This window comes from Nomia melanderi, chromosome 3 (genome assembly GCF_051020985.1).
Source record: "Nomia melanderi isolate GNS246 chromosome 3, iyNomMela1, whole genome shotgun sequence".
NCBI classification, from domain to species: domain Eukaryota; kingdom Metazoa; phylum Arthropoda; class Insecta; order Hymenoptera; family Halictidae; genus Nomia; species Nomia melanderi.
Genome location: NC_135001.1, coordinates 1,978,682 through 2,006,663, shown reverse-complemented (window position 1 = coordinate 2,006,663; position 27,982 = coordinate 1,978,682). Strand labels below are relative to the sequence as shown.

At 40.3% G+C, this 27,982-nt stretch overlaps 2 protein-coding genes across 5 annotated transcripts in view; one reads left to right on the top strand and one right to left on the bottom strand.

The window, feature by feature from the left end:
• Positions 1–27,982, top strand: part of Fas1 (fasciclin 1 Fas1 domain-containing) — a 407,539-nt gene that overhangs the window by 296,323 nt on the left and 83,234 nt on the right. For all 3 annotated transcript variants that reach the window (XM_076366367.1, XM_076366368.1, XM_031984244.2), the window contains exon 3: positions 10,743–10,933. In XM_076366367.1, coding sequence (XP_076222482.1) covers positions 10,743–10,933 — 191 coding nt within the window. The remainder of the gene's footprint in view (positions 1–10,742; positions 10,934–27,982) is intronic.
• Positions 9–4,941, bottom strand: Orc3 (origin recognition complex subunit 3). Of its 2 annotated transcripts, XM_031984250.2 has the most exons (14): positions 4,758–4,941; positions 4,324–4,455; positions 4,122–4,242; positions 3,904–4,061; positions 3,670–3,827; positions 3,500–3,608; positions 3,253–3,417; positions 2,959–3,153; positions 2,774–2,890; positions 2,415–2,702; positions 2,106–2,336; positions 1,236–1,355; positions 439–506; positions 9–202 (listed from the first exon to the last, which is right to left on the bottom strand). In XM_031984250.2, the coding sequence occupies exons 1-14, from the start codon at positions 4,779–4,781 to the stop codon at positions 109–111; spliced, it is 1,980 nt and encodes a 659-aa protein (XP_031840110.1). In that variant the 5' UTR covers positions 4,782–4,941; the 3' UTR covers positions 9–108. The 2 variants fall into 2 exon arrangements, with proteins under 2 accessions (XP_031840110.1, XP_076222484.1); XM_076366369.1 differs by lacking the exons at positions 4,122–4,242; positions 4,758–4,941 and having other exon boundaries at positions 4,324–4,452.

Here is a 27,982-nt window from a genome sequence, read left to right as displayed (position 1 = left end):
GTTGGCGAAATGATTTTATTAGAAAAAGATACGACAAGTAGAAAAGTCATGGAGCACCACGAGATTCAGTTTTTTATTGCCCGGGTAGCCCGGGACGCGGGGCGATCTTCACATAAGTCGCTTTACGTGATCCGTTTTCTTCTTTGAACTCTTGATGAAACCGAGGAACTCCAGCTCGGCGACCGCTTGAGTAAAACGGGCTCTAAATCTCCGTTAAGGATACGTTGGACGCGCGATAAAATTCACACGGGAACACGTGTGAATTATTCAAACAAGAGGTATGCAGTTCGAGCAAGTTATCTCCATCGTTGGCTACGATTTCGCCGTTACAAGCTACGATATGAATTCTAAACGGGCCTGCGCCGGTTAGACAAATCTTTATGCGCCCCATTACCGATGGCGCATTTGACCGCGCGGAAATGAAATGAAAAAGGATACTGCAGTTTCGGGTCCACGTCCCGTTGCTCCTTCGCTCCGCTCTTCGGGTCCACGATGATCAAAAATGCCTGCAAACGACCGTTCGATTCGTTTACCGTTATCAGCTCCCTCCTTCTTTGACTTTTACCGACGTTTTTTTTTCGAAATTACTTTACGATTACGTCCACCCGTAGGTTCAACTTTTCGATTCAATTTCCTCCGCCCCGGCGGCGGAGAATCAAGACGATAGCATTCAATTGAATGTAAAACGAGACGTGAAGCGAAGCTAAAGTATGAAAACGTAAGAAAACGAGGAGATTTTAGGAACTCGACAAACTTGAAATCTTGTAGATCAGTGTTTCTCGAATGCAATTCGGTAAATGGAAACATGTGATCCGTAGCGGAACATAAACGTATAACAGAAATTTTAGAGATTCTATAGAAAATTCTCTCAAATACTATTATACACGAATTAGGTAAGAGGTTTGCAACTAGCACCAGATATACTATGTCAGTTTGTACTGAATCAGATCCTGCATATACAGATGAAATGACCAGAACAACGCTCCTGAAGTTGCGACGAACTAGAACGCTCCGAATTTTCTTCGGTCAGCGGCTCGTCGTGTTTGCGAGCCCCTAATAACCGCGCAGATTAAACAGTACACGCCCCAAAAACCGCGAGCCCCGGTTCGCAATGTCGTGCTCGCGTGAATCACTCGCCGCTCTGATTAAAATCAGGAGGCGAACGAGCTGGCAGGTGCGTGACCGTAAGTATAACCCGAATTAACCTGTAAACAGGGCTACGAGCGGATTGTTACCTGCAGCCAGTCGTACATATTGATCAGCTTCCTAGATTCCAAGTGCAGTTTGTAAATTATACTGAGGTCTGGCAGGGTGGACGAGATGGCGTCGTCGTTCTCCAATTTGCAGCATTTGCACTGAAATATGTATTTCCAATTAACTCGGACTTGCCGGTGCCGCGGCATCGTTTTCCATTTGCCCGTAATCGATATCCATCGCGGCTGCTGATAGCGGATCAACAGGGAGGGAAGAGTTAGCAGTGAAAGGCCCCGTGGCGGGGAATTAGATATTCTTCACGAAGACGCCGCTTGATGGGAGAAGGATTCCGGGGTTAATTACATTTTATAATCGTAGAAACTTTCACGCTTCGGAACAGTAACCGTTCAAATTCCTTCATGGACGCTGGTGAAAGTATCGATTAATTCAGAACTTCGAAACGTCTTTCGAGTAAAGACTGCTGGATGTAGCAGCTTTCCAATGCTTTTGATATGTACGTTTTTCTTCCATTGCAGATATGTCTGCTGAATGATTTGTCTCTCGCGAGGTGGGTGGAATTTATTTTGGAATCTTGAGACAAGATAGCAAAGCTGTATACTAATAGATTTAGAATCTATGATGCTACCCCCATTTAGATGTTTCTTCAATAAAGCAGCACATAGCGGATAGAAGAAGAAAATAGCAAACAAATACCTCTCTAATAATAGCTATTATAGGTTATTAATGAAATTACTGCGTAAGCTTAATCGAATTTGAGGAGTATGTAAGAAAGTTGTTAGTATTGATATCTGAATTTTTAAATGAAATGGAAGCCGACGATGAATGAAATTTTCATCAAGGATTACAGTCTTTGCTAAAAACCTTCTGCTAGCTTGATATTCTTCACTTACATTCAAATAGACCTGAGGATCGTTCAATCCAGTATGTATCGCGGCTCTCAACGATCCCTTGATGTGTTGCTTCGCCACATTGCCATCATTGAAGCAAAATATTTCGTGCGCCGCAATCTGATGCGGATTGATCAAGAATGCGCAGAAGGTCTCGTCGAGGAAATTAATCACATCCAATTGAGCCTGCTTATAAGGTGAGCGAGAATGCGTTTGGGACATTTTTAACAGTCTCTAAAACGAAAAAAAATATCAGCGCCTTCGATTTTCTCTTCGACCAGTCCAAAATTCTTTTCAGATCTCACTTCAGACCTCCTTCAACTGTTGCCGATTGAGCTTCTTGTCAGTAGAAAGAATATCCGTGGTCGTAGCTTCTACATCTAAGCTAGCTGCCTCAACTGTTGCGATATGTGCTTGGAGATCTGCTTTCACCTTCGTCAAAGCTGTATTGTCCGATTGTTCCATAATCACAAGAAGAGAGTTTAACTTAGGGATCAACTCTGTCTTCGATAGAAAGCCCAACAGTTGCAGACACTCTTTATACTCCTGACACTCCTTCAGATCATTCGTGTAAACTACCTTCGTGTAAAACTCTCGTAACTGAAATGAATTTTCTCTTTATGGATATTTATCTTCGTGACTTCTTTCCTCATTTTTGTCTTGATCAGTACCTGTTTACCCATTGGAGAGTTTGGTAATGGCGACATCAAGTGGTGCATACATCTTAACATTATTACAAAACGGTGCATGTACCGGTGGAATTTGTGCAGAAGTTGCGTTAATATTTCCTAGAATAAATTTTGGTTCTGAAGAACATTAGGTGAATCGGTAATCTTGTGGATGGCAGTTGAGGTACCTTAAAATCGTCATTTTCTATCGTTTCTTCGTTCGTTTCTTTCTGCAGTTTTCTAATGTACCAGTTTATCGAAGGAACTTTTTTAAGGTCTTCTATATTATCGTCGGTTAAGGATGAAATTCTACTTTTGATTTTTTTTGGTTGACAACAGAGAGAATGAATGTCGTTGGCATAAAAATGTTGAATCATGCATATCTAGAAGTTCAACGGTCAGTTGAGGGAGAAGTCAGTTTAAAGATACTGTTATGGATCCTCAATCAGTAATTATATACTAATGGTAGTGATGATAAATACCCTGTAATTATGTAGAAAATTTTCGACTGAAAAATCATAAAACAGAAATATATCTGTTAATAACTGAAACGCCCGACCAGTTAGTTTAAATGGTATGTTTGTGCAGAAAACAATGTGCTCTAAGACATCTGATAAAATGTTTATTTGTGTTGGTGAATGAAAAACCTATGTAAAAAAAAATATGATTGCAAAATAGGCAATTAGGAATTATTGGTATGATTAATAATTAACTTGATAAAGTTATTACTTGCACATTTAATTTGGAAGTAACATCATACGACAATGTTCTGTGAATAGCATGCAAAGTGGTAGCAATGCCAAATACTAGAATGAACTTCATTGTGCTTGCATAAGAACTAAAAAGTTAAAAAATTAATAAGAATAAAGGATTTAAATAAATTCTGATAACTACAGTACCTAAGAATTAAAATAAAGTCACGTAATACTGCTGGAGAAGAACTTTCAAAGTCAGTTATAATTATAACTAGAGGTTCATTTGGTTCACAGTGTTCTGTGTACCAATATTTTAAGGCACGCATTGTGCAATGACTTTTCTTTATCTTTGGCTCCTCATTCTATAAATAATTATATGATAAATATCATTTATCCCTCTGATAGTCTTAGAATATTTATAGTTATAAAAAGACTAACTGTTTCTTTAGAATTTATCAGTTGATAAATTGTTTCCTCCACAATGTGCTTTATACTATTCGAATCTCTATTCCATATAAGTGCTATGTGTCTTGTTACTGGTTTCAGAGTAGAAATTACTTGTGTAAACATTATCGCATGGTCAGGAACATTAACTCCTGTAATATAATTACTTTGATAGTATGTATCCGATAAGACTTGCTAAAAGCTATAATCACCTGTTAATACAATAGCTGTCTGAATTTCATTATTCAAGCACTCTAATGATTTTTCCTTAACTTTGGAAACGAAAGACTTTAAATCAATAAGAATTTGTTGAAACATAGTAGACCTTATTGACTGGAATTTCAAGAAAACTTACAGGTATGACAAATCATGATATTAAACATACTTATTTATACATAATCTATAAAATAATACCTCTGTAGCTTTCTCAATGCTCGCCCAATTTTCTTTATATGTGAGATACCAAGGTGCATTACAATAATCTGGTGGTTGGAACTTTGTACTTTTATTACCAATTTTATATCTACCATTGTGTGCGAAAACACCCTACAACATATAATTAAGCTATACTTCTACGGTTAAACATTCAGAAACTAACTATTGCAATTTAAGACATCAATATAAAGTACTATTTGGATATTGTAACATCAGTCTTTATACTCTAATAAGAAATCTACCTAAACAACACTAAAAAACGAAACAAATTATATTTAACAAACTCTAAACTCTATAAAATTCATTAAAATTTCATTATAAAATCAGTTTGTATAAAAGCCGGCTTCGACAGACTCCAAATACATATTTATATTTAGAGGTTATGTAAGTATAAGCAACAGGCTGTACAGTACCTTTGACACTGAAACATTGTCCATCTTGGTCAAAACAAACTGACACAAGTTAAATACCGTAACAGAACATCAAATAACTGTACAAACCCAACAAAACCACTTAACAATTACACAAATAAATAAGAAACAAAAAGAATCACAACACACGTCGCGTCGTACTCGCAACTGTCGCGCGCGGTTAGTTCCAGACACGCTCCTAGGTACCGCCACCCGTCAATACAACGAAACTGTATCATTTACTTAAAACTTTCAACCCCCTTAAATACTTTATTAACACGTTGGCTGCCACAAGAATTTCTAGCGTTTTGAATAGTAATATTTATTCTTTAATAACAAAGGCAAATGATATTGAAAATAATTATTAATAATTTAGTATCACAGCAGTCATATTACCTTATAATCTAGTTACTTATGTTTTTAGTTACTTATTTTTATTTAACATCAAGTTTTTTATTGTAATTGTTCAGCAATTTGGAAGTTCCGGTTATCGATGATCATCATGGCAGTCCACATGTTAACATATTAACCTAAACGATCAAAAATTCAAAAAATTTTACATCTAAACTATATCCGACACATCCAACGCGAATTATACAACAAAAAGATGATAAAATAGCTCATCGATCATCAACAAGTTACAAAATACAATTCACAGAATACGCCAAATAAATATATCAATTACAAAGTTTCACAGAAGCAAGAACCGAGAAAGATCATTCCTATAACTTCCAGTAGCCCGTCCAATCGCGTGGCAAGTCCGACAAACAAATATTTCTTCTAAAAGATCATGCCAGGCGAATTGGATTCCCCCGGATAACGGGTAAAGAGGCACAATTTTGCATTCAGTCAGCGGTATAAAGGACAATCCGAAGTGACGACCTAAATTTTCCGAATCAGGAGCCAGCCGGGCGGTCATGTCATGCGGATTTCGCGAGCGTAAGCTGCCGCGATCATTTGAATCGCAAATGCGCCGATTGAATTCGTCGAGGCCGAGCAAACAATCCGGAAACCGAGAGTTTGATGCCGTGCTTCCTCGTCGAAGCGAGGACGGGGCACGGTGGCCGTCGAACTTTCGTCGAACTGCTCGGCGCAGCGGGGTTGCAGGGGGCGAGCCGTGCTACTTGCCCGCAGAACTTGCCTGCCCGGAACTCGTAATTGATTTAAAGAAGTGTCCAAACAAGATGCCGCGTTTCGTGCCTCGCAATGTACCGGAATACACTCCGCCGATAGTGTGCGAGCGTGTAAACGACCGTGCAACGAGCGCCGATGCCGAGATTATTCTGAACTCGCTGGTCACGCTTCCGCATTTCTATCAGGTCCTCCCTGGGAACTCTCTTCGTTTTCGATTGGGAAAAAAAGGAAATTCTCTTTCTAAACTCCACTGATAAAAGAAACCAACCAGAGGAACCGGAACCGTCTTCGTTGGTTGGGGTTGTTTGAAATCGATTCCGTCTGCGGGTGTACTTAATTTCGGTCCATTTTACCGAAGGTTCGCAACTTGGACACCAACGTTTCTTGATAGGAGAATCACCGAACGGTCTAGATCAGAACTGGCCAACCTTTGCATACCATACGCCAATTTTCTTCACAGACAAGTTCAGATGCGCCATACAACTCAAGCGCCTCATCGACGTTCTTACGTTCACGGTTGTGGTAGAAAAATAGGGATAGCAGCAGGATCTGTCTCGTTTAGAGGAGGAAAAGGAATAACTCAATCTCGAAGTTAAATGAATTAATTTACGTGAGTTCAAAAGGCACACATTTATCGAAGCACTTAAAAAGAAGAGAAGAATAAGTAGGTACAAGGGTGCAATGCGCCACTTGTAATCATCCAATGTGCCACGTTTGGCGCATGCAACACAGTTTGGCCACCTCTGGTCTAGATGATCAGTTTCAAATTACTGAAGTTGATTATTGAGGTTACAAGTTTTACCTACCTCTTTGAAGGTTATTTGTACAGTGGAAAAGTTATGGGACACCGCGAAGAACACGCCTTACAGCTTTGACACTTCGGAAGCCAAAGAACAACGTTACTCGAATTACATTCGCTTTCCATTAATACTTTCGAAGTAGAATTGCCTGAAGTTGTAGGCGGACAGAGTGGATCAAGGATGATGATACTTGTTAAAAATCAACAGAGGCTCTTTGAAGTTCTGTCTCGATACCGTGCTGACGACTTAATCCTCCATGCTGCCGCAGAAACCCAAGTGCTTTTGACGTTTCACCGTGTGGTATTAAAGAAGAAAGAATCGATAGCTTGTTTCTACGTCAATGATAATCCGCGGACACGTATTTTCTTTGGTAGTCAATGCACGGCAAGTCTACTTTCAGCGACGAGGCTGGACGGCCGGGGCTATGGAAGTTTTCGGTCGGGGAATATAAATCGATTGCGCAAGCAGCTTTGTACGAATGTTCTCGTTTTGTGGTCGGCCATCACACCTGTGCCCCAAGGGGTTCCAGGGCGAAAATAAATGGGATTCGATCGAGGACTTAATCATCCACCTTCGTTGAAAGCGACATTTGGGACAAAACGATGCAGAGATCAACGAAGCTATTGATCGCTGAATGGAATGTGTCCGTATGTGTGTGTTTTTTTTTAAATCGTTCCGGCCACTCATCGTTCTCGATGATTAATACGCGAATCTATATTAATAACGCGCTCCGTACGGGATTTTAACACGTTCGGGAATTCGTTAAATTTATTCGAGATTCTTCAGGTTTTATTCTATCAGGAGAACTAATCTAGAGAACTTAAAGGTGTTATTAACGTTCGAAAGATAATCCCAATGATTTTCTACGTAAACAGAATAATGTAAACTTTTTCCACATAAACAAAATAGTGTAAATAACAAATTAGTATGGAGTAAAAATAAAAATTAATCTGCGGAGAGGGTTTTCGAAGGTTAATAGATTGTTTCAAAAAGTAATCAACTTCACGCGAAAACTCGATATCAACCGTTAAATAAATCGGTACAAATATCCATTCGTCGAGTTAAACAATAGAGTTGAAACGTTCAGTGCCCCTTCAGAATAATTCTGCGGCAGCTCGAACATGCACCTGCAAGATGTCTCGTGAATCACGAGTGGCGTTTGCATACGACGACTCCCGGAAGATCGATCTTTTCGTCCTAACGGGATCATTCCTAGATATGTCCTGGGTCTCGTAAAAGACGATTCCCAGCGTAAGAAACTCCCCGTTGAACGCAAAACCGTTCGACGACTCGAGAGGATCACACGTTTTCCGCTGATACGACGTAAAACGTTATGCCGGGTCGCCATCAAACGGAAAGAAACATGGCGGTCGTCCAGCCCGAAGCTTGTCGGAGCTGTTGTCGTCTCCACGGCGGATCATCTTCGCAGCGAACGGTTAAAGAAAATCATTTCCACGGGAAAGATGGTACTTTTATCGCGGCCAAACGAGAGACTCTTGTCCGTGGCGTCTCTTTGAACCACGAATGGTCGTGGACGGTGCAGTTTACGATACAGAACCCAATTCCTGGCGTTCGTAATGAGCGCTATTGTTGTCCGAGTCCCATCGTACCACGAATTGAACCTGCCTCCTCCGCTAGGATGCAGAACGATATCTTCCAGCAACCTCGAAACCTGGGAAAACCTTGGGATTACGAGGACATTCTACTCGGTAACGAGATAATAAAGCGACCACCTTTGTACCGTACCTGCTCACTCTTTGACTTCCACTCTATTTTCCTTTTGTTCGAGCCACGTTGTCTTCCGGATCTTTTTTGCGGTTCCCCGTTGCTCTGAATCTCGTCGAGCGGAAAATGCAGTGCGATTGCAGAGGCTTGTTAGATTTGAGAAATGAATAATGTTCAGCCTGTCAAACGAGAAAGTTGTTCCTTTGAGATACTCCTTTTTGGTTAATTGCGAGACGATGATGTTGGAAAAGTGTGCCATTGACGCTACGTTGTGTCATCGCTTTGGTATAATCATTTGGTTACTACATTCTTTGTTCTGCGAATATTATTGCTAGTACAATAACACGTTCTGTTCACTGCGGGCTACACGTGATTTATCGTCTATCGTTGGACGTGGATCGTATATTTCACATCGAAATACCCATAAAATGTTCGACGGCCGAACTTCTGATTTTTGAGCGGCGGCATAAGTTTCCCATTCCGAATTTTCCACCGTCGAATGCTATCGGATTTGTTGTTATAGAACTCATTTTTCATTACAGATAACAATTCCATCGGAAAATGGGTCACTGTTTTGCCTATCTTGGGGCAAAACACAAATGGCTGCGTATTGGGCACGGTCCACGCGGGAATCATTTTTCAAGTTTCGATATTTTTCCAATCTGCACGAAGAATCGCTGTGTAGCGGCGCCGTTGCGGTTTAATTTTTCTGCCATTTTTCCCGAGCGATTAAATATGGTTCGGCTTCCATTACCGATTTTGATCTTGCCCGCCGAATTATGTTTGTCATGTTGCTGTCGATTTGAAAATAAAAATCCGAAAATCCATTATAGATTACCACTATTGTATCTTCACCGCGACGCGCCTGTCACGGGGGAGATATCGCGTTTAATAAAAATAAACCGATACGCGCTTAATAGTATGTGTTTCACTTTGCGGAATTGTAATGTTTCTAACTTTTATCCGTAGATCCTATATTTACGGTTTAATATATTATTTCCCTAATAGAATCAGACCGTGGAGTGATCTATTGAGATGGAGACTCAAATACGATTAAATAATCCGTAGAGTTACCGTACGTATTGGGAAGGAGAATTACAAGGCGTGACGTCTGTTAATTGACTGAGCGCTTTATTAAGGTTCTGATGATCTTTTATACACCTTGAGAGAGGGGCCTACGTGACCCTTGATGCTTTGTTCGTGTCTTGTGTGGTCTGGCAGGATGTGGCTATCGTTAGATAAGCCTGTGTTATAGTTTCAGGTAGCCCGGCGGAATATGCTTATTGTTGTGTACGCGTTTTCTATTCGAAAATCTTATAGTGAAACCCGTACGTCGCACGCCGACTTAACTTTGTGCGAACTGTTTGGAAAGTGGACTGTATCTAATTACTTCAGTGAAAAATACTTTAGTGTTTATTTTTGGTTAGTTCAATAATAATCGTCAGCGGCGAGAGTATACAACGACGTCTATGTTCCGTCTCGTGTCTAGTTCAAAATTTTTCTTGTGTCTCTGTCTCTGTACCTTGCGTGGGTTTTTATAAACCTTTTTTGGTAGGGGTGTACAAAATTTGTCTGAGTGGGAGTCAACCGGTGATCCTGGAGGGGATTGCCGATTGCAGCCCCCGGGTGACCCACGCAAGGGTCTTGAACGTTCTTGACACTGACCATAGCGAGTAATAAAACCAAGGATCGCCTCGACTTCTGGCAAACAGATGTAAGTTAAAGTTAAATTATTGAAGTAATGGTTCCTTGGGCCTTTATTTCTGCTATGGTAAAAAATACTCAGGGCTCCAATGTGCCTCGCAGAAGGTGTCGTCAATAACCCTCCTAAAGAGATTTAGCGACGCGACACTTATCGGTAGGTGTTGTTTAGACTAGGCCTGCGTCACACGCCCGACGCAACACCTTTATCCGAAACAGAACTATAAATTCTCGAAATCCATAAACTGTTCAATATTAAATATAACTTTGAAATCTGTGGTCAAAAACTCCGAGCAACGAAAATAAGCCACTCCAATATACAGATTTAACCCTTTGCGGACGAAGATTATTTGAAATGTATAAAACCTTCAACAGATGAAGCTAAATTATATGTAAATTGCTTAAATAATAGCAAAAACAAAAGCTACATGCTAATCTGTTGCTGTCCGAGTAATTAAATCATTTACCTGCGACGTAGTCTTCCAAATCGCAGTTTCATCTCGCCAAAATGTCCATATTCGTCCGCAATGGGTTAATATCGAACGTTATCGTCGGATCAGTGATATCGAAATCTAAATCGCAGAATCTAATGAAAGACGTTAAAACAATTTCTCTCTGTTTGTTCCAGCGAACATGCCAAAAACACTCGAGAACCTGGGGGACTCGATCTCATCAGAGCTGGAGGGTAATCCGCCATTATGGGTCACTCGGAGGCAGAGCACGCGCGGCGAGGAAGTTTACATAAATAATGCGAAGATTCTCACGGAGCAAAGTAATTTCGAGTCGAAGGTTATTGTCGGCAGCGACGTGAAAACGCAGGTGAGCCGTAATCCGCGGGCTTGATCAAGCTCGCCGTGATTAACCTCGGAAGAGAAAAGAAGGAAAGCGAAAAATTAAAGGAGAGGTGGAAGAAAGTAAAACCGTGTCCCGCGGAATCTTTCACGGTCCGAGCGGATTCTTATGACCGCGACCGCGGTTAATTTAATCGCAAATTACTTTCTTTACGAGCGTAATCACCGGAGTAATTAGGTTAGTTTACGTTGCTGTTTTGCGTGAACACGGCTTCCGGCGTCCAGTATGATTTTCTCGAAACTGCGCCCAAGAACTTAGGTGCGCTGGACTTTCCAAGCTCGCGGTCACCTTCTAACGAGCTTTTAACGAGCTGCGCGGCTCGGTCCAGTCTTAGGCTCGCTCGCGTTGATTGTTATCGCTCGGCTTCGATAAGCTCGTCGAATATTCTTTACTTTCTTCAGGAAATCGGGATACAGGGGAGCGACGGTGGCACGAGATTAACCCCTTGCGTACTTTAACACTAAATTTAAGAATATTTACTCTATAGTTTGTCCTATCGTTCTTAGAAAAATTGATATTCGTTTATTTAGATTTTAGAAATTAGAGAGTTAAAGGTAGATAATTAGTATACATTTGTGTAACTGTAAAATTGACCCAAATGTTTACCAAATAATGTTTATAAAATTCAATATGAGTCAAATTGAATCGTTCCGTAAATCTAGTGTTAATGAGTTTGACTCGTGGTACAAATTTTAGGCCAAATATAAATATCACGAGTTTGACTCGAGGTGACAGCACGAATGAGATATCGGTCGCCATAATTATGGTCCGGATTTTACCCCGTTAAATGGCATAACAAGGGTTTATTCATCACTTAACACTAAAACTACCGAGCAGTTAGAGTGACTTATTCCTCATTTTTTATCAAAATTAAAACAATACTTAATTACTTGCGAAATAAGAATTGTAAAGCAGGTCAATTCGACCCGTCCGGAAGTTTTAATGTTAATTTATGTTATATTAATTTATTCTGACTATTTGAAACTTTTATTTTTCGAAGTTTAATCATTCTTTCTGTTACGCGTAAAAAGTGGTCAGTGAGTTCCCCTAATAAACAAAGTTGAATTAAGAGAAAATGTTTTCGAGTCTCAGAAATTTCTTCTAAAGAGTCAACTAATTTATGAACATATATGTCCATAATTATGAGAGTAGTCTAAGTCGAAATTAAAGAAAACATCAGTTTATTAATGATTTCACGGCATATTATTTTATACTAAATTAAAACGAACAAAAAATGTATGACTTAGATCACTTTCATAATTATGAGCACACATACAAGTCCCATAAAATGTCCAGGTCGCGAAATGAATGGCGACAAAAACATTGTCGGTATCCCCAGTTTCAATTTACCGAACGAATACTTTAATCTGTGGTCCAAGTATCATTATCCGATGAAAATCGCCGGAGTGCGACTAATCTCCTCCACGAATCTGTTCGTTGATCAATCCTGTCCCTCCTCTCTCCTGCCCCGTCCTCTCTGCCTTATTCACCTTTCGACGGTATTAGTGAAACTTTTCTCATCCACTTAACGCGGAAGTTCTACCGCGGCCGATACTTGTTACCAGTTAGCGGAGCACCAAGGTATCGGATCATAATTAATGTAGACAAAAGTCGGCTAATCGAATAACTTTTTACAATCCGATTCATCCGAACTTCCATCTGGCCTGTACTCCCGATAACAGCCGTGAAGTTTCTTTCGCGGTCTTTCCGGTTCGTCGGGGACGCAATACCTATTTCAAGCTACCCCTATTCGCTTAGAAATTCAGATAAATCGGATTGCAGCAGGTGTCTCGGGAAAGGAATTTCTTTGGGTGGAACGACGGTGCATAGGATAACGTAAAGTGAAATGTGCGAGTATCGATATCATGTAACCATTCTTAACAGAAATTAATGTTATTAACACGTTCGCTACCAGCGCCACATATTTTTAACCGCCGTATTCCTATATTTTACATAATGAAAATGAAATTAATCCTATGAATATTGTTATTAGAAATTATAAACTACTACATTATATTTAGGAACTCAATGACTCGTTTCAATTTCATTTTTCTAATATTTGTTTAGTAGATTTATTGGATTGAAGAAAATATAATTGAGGAGACCGTCTTCCGAAATATCTGGTAGCGAACGTGTTAACGCGTTCTCCATTTAATCGACACTCACCGACTTACTCGTACAATCAGATCAATTTTCCTAAGCAACCGAAAATCGAACAGTCTACATTTTTCAGAGATCGCGCTCTATACCTTCCACTTCATAGATCCAACAAAAATTCGTTTCATGTCACCGAGAAAATGAATATTTCCATACAAATACCTGTATCAGCCATATATGAACCACATGGCAGTCAACGTGTTATTAACCATTCCTTATTCAATAACATCCACAATCCTTACCTTATTACTCCGTGATATTCAAGAGAGCATTCTCCAGCCGCAGGAGGTCTCTTGCTACCTGTTATAATTTTGATTAGTCACGTGTAGCCACATTGACGAGTAGCAAATCAGTATTCCAACCAAGACGAGAAAAGACAAAAGTTAAATAATTAGACCTCGTGAACAACATGAAGTACAAAGTTCCTGTCTCATCCTCTATCATTGTCAGTTTAAGGAAACCTCCTTCAACCAGTGAACGCTGATGATCGTTGTTAAAAGTCAGACATCAGGTTGTGTCCCCGAGGAATACCGCAACCGCGGAATCCAGATGGCTCGCCTCGAGGAGTCGAACCTCGGAACAAAGGGAACGGGGTCGTTGACTAAACGCAGCCGATCGAATTTTCTCACGCAGCTTCGTTCCGCTCGCGCGAAACTATTCGCCGAAGTATTCGGCCGCAGCGCCGGCTGATTTTCAATTTGCTCCTCTCGCTGGACGGGCTGTTTTCAAACTCCCACGCTCTTTCAATCCGTTCTTCTTTTTCGCCTCTCTGGCCGCCTGCGCGGTCGGTTCTGCTTCGTTCTCCATCCTCTATCCCCCGGCCGCTATTATTCCCCTCCATTAACCGTAACTCTTTAGGCGATCTCTCTCTCGCTGGCGGGGTCGGAGGCGGGCGCAGTTATTCGGACTGGAATTTCTTTAAATTGTTAAGAAACAGGATAGGAGGGTTGGGGCGGCCAGGGGAAAACTGACTGGCTCGCCGCGACTGCCTCGGGCAACGCGTGAAGGAGGAAACGTGTTCCAGCGGCATCTAATGAGATCAAAACCCCGCGAGCTCTACAGATTAAAAACGGCGCTGCTGCCTGCGCGACCTCTCGCGGCTCTTCCGTTCTCTATCGCTCGATATTCGTTACACAACGCGTACAGTACGATGATGCCGGTAGCTATACATCGAGTAGACCTATTTTGCGTCTTCGTGTAGTTCCTTGGAAGTTGGAGAACCGTCAGCTTGAAATATGATCCTTGCATTTTGTATAATTTATCGAATCCGATAATTGAGTCGCTTGGAAGCCAATGCAATTAAGCCGATATTTGATATTTTGATATTTTGATATTTTGATATTTTGATATTTTGATATTTTGATATTTTGAATGGAAGAAATAACATTCTTTTTAGTTATACAAGGATTGACTCGTTTCTTCGTCTTTTCTATGTCAGACAGCCTTTCTCTGCATGGTTTCTGAAAATATCTAAGCTAAAAATAGCTTTTAAACATTTATTTTCTCAATTTTTGTTATCTGTACTTAACCGCATCGGCTTCTGAGCAACTCAATTATCCTTGTTATTGAACGAACGTTTCCCAAATATGGCGCAACTAGTGAAACCTTCAAATTTAATGATATTAGATTTTCTTATTAAACTATATGAAATAAAAAGTACTGACTTGGGAACCTTATAGTCTCCAGACAAATATTTATCAATCTTTATTAACCATTCTATTAATCATTCCCCCTATTATTATTTCTCTTAACCACTCTACATACAACAAAAGAAGCTACAAAACCGATTACGATTTATTCACCGCGAAATAATCGAACGCTTGAAGTGAAAGAAACCGCCCCTAAATTCATCCCCCGATTCTCATTTACTCGAACGCATTCAATATCCCCGTTGTCGTCGCATCGCTATATTGCGACAGAGAAGCGAACGAAACTGAAATTAATTTTTAGCTCCTCATGGATTTCTGGGTTCATGAATAATCTCGTTCCCCGCACTATGGTGTTTTCCCCTATCGTCTCGCATCCAGCCGTTCATCGCGGGACTGTATACGCAGCGTCGTTCTCCCCGCTGAGTAACGAAGTCAGCCAGGAATTTCCTCGGAGTATTTTTTCGCGGGATCGCCGGCCGTGTGATGTAGTTCCCAGCGAGGATCGTAAACGTTAACGGGTGCCGGGACTTTGTCAGTTATTACAGCGCGCTTCCGAGTTGATCCCGCGTTCCTCCGAGGATATACTTTCGCGCGAACATGAAAGCGGAATATCAGGGCGGTTTAAATAAGCCGAAAAATATTTTTATACGATTTCACGGTGTCTCCTCGCGCCTCTCTTTCTCTGTGTATGTATATCTGTGTGAGTGTACGTGTGCCTTCCTCGGTGTATTCATTCTAACCCTTCCTCCGTTGCTGCAGTCAATGTTCGTGCGATCTAATTTCATCTCAGCGAACGGCGAAAATAGTTGCTCGAGAGTGTAACGTTGATACTGAAGCTATTAAGATTCCTGGAAGAGGATATTAGTCGGTAATAATAGTAATTGGTAATAAACGCGTACCTCCGTGTTACTTCTGACGTATATTGTGACACCAATAATGGAATTTAATTAAGTTATTCTGCGAGGAGATGTTTGCTTTGGGATAGACGAATAAAGATCGTTTTATATTGTAGATAAATGTTTTATGTTGTGATGATTGTATAATATAATAGGATTTTGTATTATAATGGTGTTGAGAATTAAATTTATGATGCTCATCGTGCAGTTCTATTGGTATTTTTAGTTTCGGGGTGTAAAGATTTGATTGATGTTCTATATTCTGTTCTTTTGAAGGGAAGTCTTCAGATACTTCGACGGCTGCGACAGTTTTGTAGCTTGTTATAATTGTTGAAGATTAATGATCTAAGGGAAAGGAAATCGTTGGTATATTTCGTGTGGTAATAATGATTTTTCTTTACCTTTTCTTTGAATGTGGAACAGTAACGCGAGTTCCATGTTAGCAGAATTAACAGTTACGGTCACTCGGGATTTATTATTCATTCGCAAACGTTCGACGGAAAGTTTGTTTGAAACACTGATTATACCGGTATAAGATCGTTACTTATTCATCTTGTTTGATATACACCGCGGTAGGCTGTGAATTATACGAAACACTTCTACCATTAATTTGAAATAATTTTAAAGAAATGATATATATGTGGGAACGAACTCGGGAGTTGTGTACAATGTTCATACATATACGAAAATTAAACAATATTTTTAATGACGTAACTCGCAATATTAACACATTGCGTAACGGTTCATTATTAGAACATTCGAATAGGCTGGTGATTGTCAATGAAATCGACTTACCTCACTATACATAAAATATTCAAACATCTTATTCGATAAATTCTAAAGTAATTTAAAAATAATCGGTTCTAATAAAACTGAATATTTTTTTAATTCATCGACAACACATGGTAAACAGTTTGCACGATCGATTAAATCGTAGTCCCGACCATTACACCGATCAATTTGAAACGAATCGATCGAAGAAAAATAAAGGAAAATTTAAGAACGATTGAACACTGGTAGAAAGGAATAGAACAAAAATAGAAAGATTGCCGAAGTGAATCTGGCCCTCGCGCGGCCGCATATCCAAACTGGATTCAATTTAAATTTATGTTCAATTTGTATTCATTACGTCATTTGAATAGAACAAACGCCGTAAAGTCGGCAAGAGAAGGAGCTCGCGCGACGGAGATACACGACGTTTGCTTTTAAAAAGATATTTCCGTTCGGAATCGAATTTGGCGTTCATCTGGATGCGACGCAGCCGAATATGGGTGGCGCGTGTGTGTGCGTGCGTGTGTTTTGCGTGGACCGGTGCGCCTGAAATACATACCCATATGAGGATAATGCGAGCATATCCGCTTTGAATTCGATAGATATGTAAAATATATGCCGTACTCGCGCAAACTGGATACGGGACGTCGAAATATTTCATGGTTAAATCAATAGGGTATTATTGCGAGTTACTGTTAGAGAGAATCTGAATCTTCTTTATCGCCGACATGAAAAGGACCGGGCGTATGCATTATATAGTATTATTTCCCGTTCACAAACAAATCATTAATAGGTCTGCTAATTTACCGCGCGAATCAGTGATAAAGAAAAATCAGGGAGCTCTATCAATCGCTTGGATTAAAACTGAACAGTTTCACGTTAATACTAAAGCTACCAGGCAGGTTAAAATGATCTATTACTGGTGTCTTCTTTGTGCAATTATTAGAATGATAATATATGTTTCTGTGAGAAATGATTAAAGAAATTGATTTAGAAATACGCAGACTGAATTTTAAATTAATTAAAGTCTCGATTGATGCACTTTTAGTTTCTGTAGAGGAATTTCGAAAAGTCTACCTGCTGGGTAGTCTTAGTGCTAAATGGCAAGTAACATTTCCCAAAGAATCTTTTAAATAATCTTTCTCTACTTTTCCTTCGTGAATAATCATATTAGCCTAGACAATATGAAATATATAATATAATATCGCCTTTTTGAAATTCCTCTATAGAAACCCCAATATATTGAGACTTTACTCGATTCATAGTTCAGTTTGCGTATTACTGAATCAATTTCTTGAATAATTTTCCAGAAAAACATCTGTTATCTTTGTAATAATCGCAAGAAGAAGAAATCTGTACCGGGTCATTCTAACCCATCTGATACTTTTAGTATTAACACGTTGAATGCCACACGATTCGATAGAGTTGAATTCACAAATTGGGGGAAATATAAAATCAAATCATTTGATTGAATTGCATTACTATTGCACGTTCATCTAGCTGAATGTCATCGCATTAACTAGCATTACTTATAATATACCGATGTTTCTAAATAATCATCGTTTAATTAAATGATATTATAATAATTCGATTTGGTTGGGGGTCTCCGGTGATCCCCATAATATTCAACATATTAATACGATTCTATTATTTCCAAACCGAAATATTCGCAAAAAACAATCTCCCCGCAACTCATATTACGGTATCTATCGCACGATCATCCAAGAAGAAGGAAAAGAAGAAGAAGCAACACGGTGAATCAAGCAACCGCAAATTAACATTACGATAATCTCTTGTCCCGCAGTAAATCCCGCGTTTCGGCGCGACGCCGTTACCGGCGTGCGTTTTCTTCATGGCACAATTTCCTTTTACGAGACACTCCGGCAGCCCGTAGAGAAACTCGTCCCAGGAGTCCCGAGAAATGCGACGGGACAAAAAGGGAAAACGGGGCGGGAGGATTGTCGGGTACCGCGCGGTAACTCGATTCGGGCCGAAATAAAGCCGAGATTTCGCCGGGCGTGAATGCCGCCAGCCGAATCCGTCCCGAACCAGGAGATGAGGCATAGTCACGTTGCAGCCCTGCTAAAAAATGCAACGGGCCAGGGGAGGCCGGGAAACGGAATTCCCGACGAGGACTACGTCGCCGAAGTAACGGACGGTGCACGATCAAGGGTGACCACCAGGGGGTTGCGCAAACGCACGGGGAAAGAAAATTGCCGTGATAGTGTACCAGATAAAATAAGAATCGCGGTGATTCTTGAGGGACAAACCGCGCCACAGCTCCATTCGATGAATCTCCTAGTGACTTAAAGTGGATAATCCTCCTTCTCTTTTCTTCCTTCATCCTTGTTGCGACATTAATTTCTGGAGATTCGATTCTGTTCAGTTGCTAGGGAAGTTCAATCGTTGAGTGCTGTGAAGGTGATCTTAGATTGAATTGAATTACTGTGATTCAGTTGATTCCAGAACGATCTTCTGGAAGATTTCTGTATTATAAATGATGCAATTTAATGTGGTGGTATTTAGAGATATGAATGGGTAGTGGTAACGCAGCTGAATTGAATGATTTATCATGTTTTCGGTTCTCTCTATTCACTTTGTCTATTTTTATTACTCTTTATTGCTGCGCGAAGATGTCCGAGATTCAATGTATTAAAAATTTAGGATTGACAGAGGATTTTTCTGTGGAACCTTCACGAGGGAAGCTAGAGTATATACCGAACTCTTAACATTAAACCTACGCAGCAGTTACATTTCTTTAATAATTCCTCAGAGAAACTTATGTTATCTTTCTAATAATTGTGTTACGTCACAGATCCGGCTCGAAGTACCGAAAAATGCGACGTCGCAGCGTGGCAACCTCGATAGTTGCACGCCCGTACACGAATACTAACGCGGATTTAATTCCTCGGCTGGGGTTGTAAATCCCAGCTTTAACTTTAGGTCTCGTTAATACTCGCGACGCGTCGATTTACAAATTTCTTCAAAAATCGACTGATTCGACTCTGATCTCCGAATGGTTGAGATCAGATCACTAGCTGTAGTTGTCCCGAACGATGGACTGACGACTGTTTGAATGAATGAATGATATCTCGTTACTCCGAACGATTGAGTATCTGAGAATATCGTCACTCCGAACGATTGAGTGATTTCGTGACTGTGTGTCCCGAACGATGGACTGAATGAACTTGAATGATGAACAAATGTATGATATCTCGTTACTCCGAACGATTGAGTATCTGAGAATATCGTCACTCCGAACGATTGAGTGATTTCGTGACTGTGTGTCCCGAACGATGGACTGAATGTTGAATTGAGTGTTGAACGAAAGACTCCCTGAGTGCGATCCTGTAGGTGTTTTTATACGACACCTACAGGTTTTGTGTCGAGTGCGCTGATTGGAAAATTGAAAATACCCAATCGGCACATAATTCCAAAAAATCGGGGGCGTCTTGGACGACGCCCCTTGGCCAGCCCTCTTGGTGCAAGGGTGAGGGCAATGGCCACGTGCGAGGGATCCTCGAAGATTTGCCGATGCCTTGGACATTTCCTCCAAGTTGATTCATGGCTGGTAGAACCGTTACGAACGAGGTTCGTGTCGACCCTTCGGAAATTCCCGGTTGATGATATGGTCGGTTGTCTGTACGAACGAAGAAAAATTCCAAAACTATTGTCTGGACATGCGCGGATTAACTAAATGATTTTCTCATGGTTTAGGGTGAAATTGCCCCTTGTAACTAAAATAAATAAACTGAGTTCGAAAAAAGCTAATCCCGAAAATAAATTTGTTGGCACGTCCATATCATAAACGAACCTTCGAAGATTTTCGCCGTTTTGTTCCGCGTCGGACGGAACAAATTGCAAAATAAATAAATGAGGAATACGTTGTTTTGATCCTGTAGTTTCAGTGTTAAATATTAGAAAGGAATCTATATGTATTCTCTTATTGTTTGATTAATTAAATCGAATATCGTAGCCTTTTCTCGTTAACAAGTTTAGTTTTAAGATTAAAAACCGGGGCTAAGAAGATTAGTATATTTAAATTAATGGAAGGAATATAATTGATCTATCTAAAAAGGTAATTTGAAAACGCGAAATCATGTTTTGTTGTAGATTATACCAGTTTCCGCGTAATCGACTTTGAAAGTTCTGCGACGCGGACGTATTAACGCGTACAAGAAATAGAAACCGTAAATCATTGTTGGGCGTACTAATTGATTTATGTAGAAGCTCCTCACCCTTTGTACCCTGATTTCTGAAGCACTCTATATACAATCTCCCGCGAGCTTTAATCTTTCCATTTATCCGTATGAATATTCATGGATATCATGGTCCTGCGGTTTCTTCAAACAAATTTCACAGTCTCCCCGGTGTTTCGCGTTCGATTCGATAAATCTCGGGTTGACTTAAAGCGGATAACTTCCTCCGCGCCGCTGCCAGCAGCGACTGTAACAATGGCGGCAGCCTGAACGCGAGCTTTAACCTCGGGGCCGTCCTCCTTTTTCCCCTTAACGAAATGTTTTATTATCGCGATTGAAAGTTCTTTGAAGTTACCGAAGATTTAAAGTTCCGCGGCGTGTTTTGATTCACTTAAAGTACTTTTAGCCAATTACAATGGCCGGCTATACCGGCTGCGAAGCCTTGCGCCGGCTGATTAGAACTGCGGTTGACTTCGCCAGTCTTCGTGCTCTTTTGTTGCTCGTTTCTTCGTGTTGTCCCGTCTAGTACCTTAATTTACGGTTAGATCGTCGACCTCTTTTATCCTCTGTTCGATTAGCCGAAATTGTCGAGGGTTAATTTTAGAATGTCAACTGTAAGTCGACTTGTCCAGAAATCGTAGAAGGAACAAAATCATTTTTGTATATCACTTTTACACCGAATTTTGTCTACAAATTATAATTAGAATTATTTCATTCTTTCCGAAATTCTTATATAGAAACATCAATAGTGCATATATTCGACTTTAACCCTTTGCACTCGAGAGGCACCTCCCAGTCGCCAGATGATTTGATACAGCAAAATTATAAACTTTGGTATTTACCATTAACCTTTGTATACTGCATCAATACGTGAAATATTGAAAGAAAGTAACTTACCTAATTTACGTATGATTTCTTGTTAAACTCATTTTAAAGAATCTTGTCTGCATCTAATTAAAAAATATAGAATAGTTCAAGTGAAAAACCTTTGAGTGCAAAGGGTTAATTGGTTCGCAATTCACTTTGCGTATTGCTGAATTAATTTCTTGAATAATTCATCAGAAAAATATCTGTTATCTTTTCAACGTATAGAATTCGCATAATATTAGAGCGTCTGAAATTTTACGGTTGACAACGTCGCCACTCGCATTCCTTATGGAGATGAACGGAGGTCAGCGGATCCAGTTTTAATCTCAGGCGTGGAAGAGGGAAGAAAACGAGAGGAAGTAAATCGGCGCCATGGTGTCTCGACGCCACACCCTATCGACCCCAGAATCGTTTACAGAGCCGGTATACGGGACGAAGTAAAGCTTCAGGGTTCGTTTACGCTGCTTCAATATTATGTCACGAAACACATAGTAAACGCGAAGAAAGAAATGAGTTGTAATGACAACGAACACTTTCGATTGATTGGAATTTATGGTGGAGGCCTCTATGGCAAGGTCGAAATTCATTCTCAAACACAGAGAATAAATACAGAAAACATTACACTTGACAGTTTATCTCTTACCCCTTTTTACTACGAGAAATATGATCTTCATCCTTTCTGAAAGTATAAAAACGATACCAAAGAATTACAAAAGTTCAAAGATACCGTTCGCAATATTCGATAGCGCAAGTTAGTTCGAGTATATATTTGACGGTCGAAATGAAAAGATAATATTCTTCGTTGTGTAATTATTGTTTGGGTAGAACAATATCCTATAGCTTTGAAACTCGCAGAATAAATGTTGCTTCTTGTCGCTCGGAGGAGAATAAATGACAAGAAGCTGTTCTTCGGTGGATGCAGCATTGTGGAAGTACCCTTTGTGCAGCGGGCGAACGGAATTGAACTGACACTTTATGTTCGCAATTCGCGTATCCATGTCTTATAGCGAGTTTTGCGACCGATTGGCAAAGAGGAACACGAGTTGGATGGGTTTTTACGTCTGTGTATCACTTACCGCCCCCCGCTATCCTTCCTGGAGTAATGGCTTCCGGAAGCGGGACGAATCGAATGAATTGTTTGCCGTGACCCGAAAGGAGTTCCTTCGCCTTGAGCGAAGCAATTGGGACCTTGTTGACTTCGTTCCATGAATATTTCAACGTTTGCGAAGTAACAGAGAGACAGGCGATTTTAGTACGACCTGATTTTTAACCAATTCAGGCGGTCCCGTAATTTCGCTCACGAAATCTTATCCGGTGATTTCGTTGATACCCTTCTCAGAATATCGACGACACGATTTGTATTCTCGTGGAACACTTTACTTAGATCAAAATTGAATAGAAAGATGTTTCCTTCGCTGGCGATTCTTTGGTAAACTTGTTTTCCAATCTTTTTTGACTCGGGTATAGTTGCAGAGTAAATAAGAATAGTTCGATATCATTATGAAAGTAAGGAATATATTAGAAATGAAGTTGTTACACACGTTTCCATTGAAAGTTTGTTTGAAGTAAATAATAAAGTAGTAACGGTTTCCCTCGTGAAGGTTTATATCCACCAGGCGCAGACACACGGAGTCGACGTAAAATTCCAGCCCATTAACTTAGCATTCGTTAATTTACGCGACCTCGGGGACGCCGCGAAGACACAATTAATTACGAATCGCCATAACGAACCATTCACCTGTTTTTATTAATGGCCATGCTCGAGAGTGCAAACGTGACTTCGGCCCCAAGATGGCGGCCGTGATGGGGTAAACTTCGAATTAACGACCTCTTGGAGGAACGCTCTTGGCCCTCCTCTCATCAGTAAAAACGACGTTGGAATACGAGTAAATAAATAGAAACAACTGTGTAAAAACGTGAGCCGTAACAAAAATTGCGATCTAAATCACGAAACTGAGGAAATATCACAGTCTTCAATACAATTTTAAGGATAATATAAAAATATTTTTAATGTTATGCGTAATGTAGATATTTTTAACCCTTTGGACTCGGAAGTTTTCCACTAGAAATATTTGAACATTTTCTGATGAGACAAAGACGATATTTTGTGAAACTAACTCGAAGAGAAATCGCACATACATTGAGGAACAATCTATTTTATTTCAATATTTTTCAAATTGATGCAATATACGAAGTATAATATTAAATACCAAATTTTATAATTTTACCATATGAAATCAAGTGGTGAGTGATAGTCACCTCTCAAGCCCAAAGGGTTAATGTCGATATTAGCCCTCTGCAGACGGAGATTCTTTGAAATATACTAAACCTTCAGCAGATGAAGCTAAATCGTATATAAATTGCTTAAACAATAGGAAAACAGGAAACTATATACTGATAGCTTGCTGTTCCAGTAATTAAATCATTTGCACGCGACTTAGTCTTCCAAACACGGAAATTTGATCTCGAATTGTCGACATTCGCCCGCAAAAGGTTAATGTAATGGATTGATATAAACACCAATTACGACGAAATACGGATATAACAGGACACATCGATAAATTGCTTTACTATGTTCCAAGCACGTTTTAACAATTACTTTGTTAATGGATAATTCCGCAATACCGACGTTTGATAGAATATATCCGGATTCGGCGTCATTAAGACAATAGTTACTGTGACAGCATTGTATCTGCATTTCGAGTGTCAATATTTTGTTTCACTCCCTCATTGAAATTCTAATTTCGCTACGGGTGATGATGATGATCAGCGGTCTAATTATTTCCAATTAAAACATACTAAATCGGCACCATACATAAATTTATGCATCGACTCGATCGAATCCAAATAAAATTTTCGCGGTAATTTATAGACTATACTTCTATGACTTGGCAAACTTATCGAAATAATTAATTCCATACGATTCTTCGGGTAATCTCTTCAATTGTTATGATTGAAAAGTATTCATTCTATGATTCAGTGATAATTCCTGTTTTAGAAATGGAATATCGTATGCGAACGCATTCGTAATCTGTAAACCGCTAAATTCTTCAACTGTTCCGAAATAACTGTATAAATTTCAAGGGGAAAAATGAAAGGACATTAATATTCATACGTAATCCCGTGTGCTCGCATAAAGTTTAATATCAGTATCCTTCGGAACTCAGTTCCTTTGCATTCTCGTGCCAAATTCGTTCTCTTATTCATTTCCACTTTATTCCCCGGCGCGACTGTCTACATCCAGCAATCCAAAATATTCTCATAAAAGAGTAAACAGGCCGGGAACGCGGGTCCTTTAATTTCACAAGAACTTCCGAACAGAACCATTTCTTAACCGCAGGAAGAGAAATAGCTGCGCCTTCCTTGAAAGATGTGCGTCCGTTGTCCCAGAAGTTCACCCTCAAGAAATGTCGTGTTCCGGGAACGGAGCTTTCGCACACGTACCTAACAGTTCCGTGTAAAATTCATCCAACAAGGGTGCACGCGTACATACATACATACGTATGTACAGAATTGATCACCTGAACTGTTAGAATTGCCATTTTTCCGAGGACTATTAAGTGCAATCTGTCTTCTTGTATCGCCATTGTCATAACTGTAACGTTTACGGTTATTGAGCACTTCAGTTAACACATGTTGATGTCTGAAATCTTTCATAAACTACTAAATCATTGAAAGAACACGAAGATATATAAATATTTAATAACATTTCAATACTTACCACTGAAAATATCGATGATACTGATACTTCAATTGACATTTATCCTTTCAATATTACATAATTAATAATTACCAAAAAAAACACGGTGATGGGGGTCACCGATGACCTCAATCAAATCAAATTACTATAATCCGTTCGATTAAACGATGATTATTCGAAAACTTTTCTATATCACAAGTAATACTTAATGCTATGACATTCGACAAGATAAACCCGCAATAATAATAACGTAATTCAATTATATAAGTTGATGTCACATTATGTTCATTTTGTATATTTTCCTCAGCAAAATCGCGCGGCACTAAACGTTAATAATTCATTCTATCTTTAATACATCGGTGACCACCGTGCACTAACTTTCCATTTATTCGAATTCGTATTATCCTGATACATATCTACATGGAAATCCTCTCCAAAGAAATAAAGCAATTGCATAAACAGACGCGAATAACCGGATCAAACGAATCGCACGGTTTACGCGGTATATGTCCTGAATAATCCGTTGCTTCGACAAATTGCCATTGGCAAAACAATCGAATTTAAAAGTCGCTGTCTTGTCTCGGCGCGTATATATCAAACCGTATAAGAAATTAAGGATTCGTTCCGGTGCCTCGGTCCTATGTTCGCCAATGATTCGAGTCCTGTGAGAAAGATAAATGGTCGTCAAAGGGGCACGGAAAAGTTCGCCCTGGTTTCCCTTCTCGCGAGACCAAAGCGAAACGATTCATTTCTAGGAAGCCACTCTGGCATACAAACGCGAGAGCTCGTTGTCTTCTTGTATTTTTTTCCACCCTTCGTCCTCCTGCGCGGAGGACTACCCGAATAAATGGAACACGGGCTCTTCCTCCGCCGTTCTTCTTCCTATTTTCTTTGTTATCGCGCAATCTCTGTTTTCTCCCTGTCTCTTTCTCTTTCCATGGGATCCCACCCACTCGCCCGTTCCACTCTTTCTTTATCGAACGCGGAGCTGCAGCCTTCGGTACGTCGCGCAGGGGAAAGAATATTCCTGCGAGGAGAGCTTTATAAACTGGAATCGACAGCTTATCGTTTTGCTCTCGCGAGCACGATTTACCACTGTATCGCTGGTTAGATATGTGCATACGTGTTCGGGAATAAACACACCGCGCGGCTTAACGGTACACTCGCCCGTCAATGTCATGCTTCGAGCTTTAGAAACGGTGTGCACTATTTTTCGGTTTATTCTGACTGATAGACGTATCCGAATATACCATTAGTCACTGAATCGTAATTCATCTTGCAATCTATCGATATTTCATTTTTGTAACAACCGCGTCGATCTCTTTCCTGTTTCTAATACATTATTCGCAATAATTAGGTCACTGTAAGTAACGTTCTATTCTACTTACCAGTGTAAGTAAGATTAATACTCCCTTTGTCTTAATTGGCAACGTATCGCCTATTGTTCTATACGATCTTTCCCCATTTTTCAATTAACACTAAACCTAAGTTAAATTGATTTTTGGAATTCCTATATAGAAACTTCAAGGGTGCATCTATCGAGACTCTAATTGATTAACGATTCAATTTGCTAAATCAATTTCTTGAATAATTTCTCAGAGAAACTTCTGTTCCCTTTCTAATAATCTCAAAAAGAAGAAATCAGTAATAACTCATGTTGACTCATCTGGTAGTTTTAGTGTCAACGCGAAACTCTTCAGGTTGAATCCAAGCGATCGATAGAGCTCCGATTTTTCTCCATAATCTGTACAGAAAGTTAGCAGACGGATTAATAATTTCCCTTGAAATCAGGAATGCTTCATCTGAACCCGCTAAGTTCAGCATCAACTTCCTAGCACCATTTCCCAAATTCTACTAAAACTCATCTTACAAACTAAACAAAGAAAGAAGACAACTAACAGGACACCCTAACACCTACATCAAACACAGTTACGAAAAAAGCTCGCAATACAACAACACCATTATCAATTCTATTTCCGTTATTATCCTCCCAGAATATAATTGATACCGGGAGCACCGGGGCGAAAGGAAAAACGCGAGTGATCGGGCGTCCCCAGGGCCCCCGATCCTAGCCGGTCCGCCGTCGCGTCCGTCAGCCCGGCGAAAGAACAAAACGGCGTTATCGAGTAGAAGAAGGATATCCGGCGAGATAAAAGAATCACGACGATCGCGAAGAAAAGCGGATAAATAGCGGGGAAGTAGGACGTCCCGGTCGCGAGCTTGGAGGATAGTAAATGGCCGTGCACCTTTTCCAATGAGGCTGGAAACCGGGGATGGGCGGAGGGCGAGTCCCGTTTCAATGGTATCCGACTCGACACCCATGAAATAGTTGAGTTTCCCGCCGCAGAATAAATACCCCTGGCCAGGGGGGGAGGGATCCTTCGGTGTCCCTTTTTCCTCTCGTTCCCAGTTTATCTTCTTCCTCCATCGTTCCCGTGTCCCCGTTTCCTTCAGGTTGGCCCGCGATGTCATTTGTCTTACTATATCTTCCTCCCCGGCCGCCCCGCCACGGCTGTATCGGCGGTCGGCTCGCGGCTTCACGAGATTAACTGTATACTTTCACGTTTACAAGCGAGCCGGATTTCTGCGGGCAATTTACTCTCGAGCTCTCCTCGTTCAGCTTGTCGATCCGAAATGGCAAACCCCCTTTGTGCATCCGCTCCTACTTCGTCACCCCTAGCGTTCTTTCCTTTCCTCTCTCTGTCTCGTCGTGCGGTTAAACAATTAGGGGATGCCACGTTCCACGCAGCACCCGAGCATTTCCTTATTGGGATAAT

Bases quoted from the DNA above. Each gene is read 5' to 3' on its own strand.
- Orc3 (XM_031984250.2), bottom strand. From the start codon at position 4,781: ATGGACAATGTTTCAGTGTCAAAG. The intron at 4,062-4,121 runs GTGATTATAGCT...ATTATATTACAG, and splicing joins GACAGCTATTGTATTAACAG to GAGTTAATGTTCCTGACCAT. The intron at 3,418-3,499 runs GTAATAACTTTA...TTTTTTACATAG, and splicing joins CTTCCAAATTAAATGTGCAA to GTTTTTCATTCACCAACACA.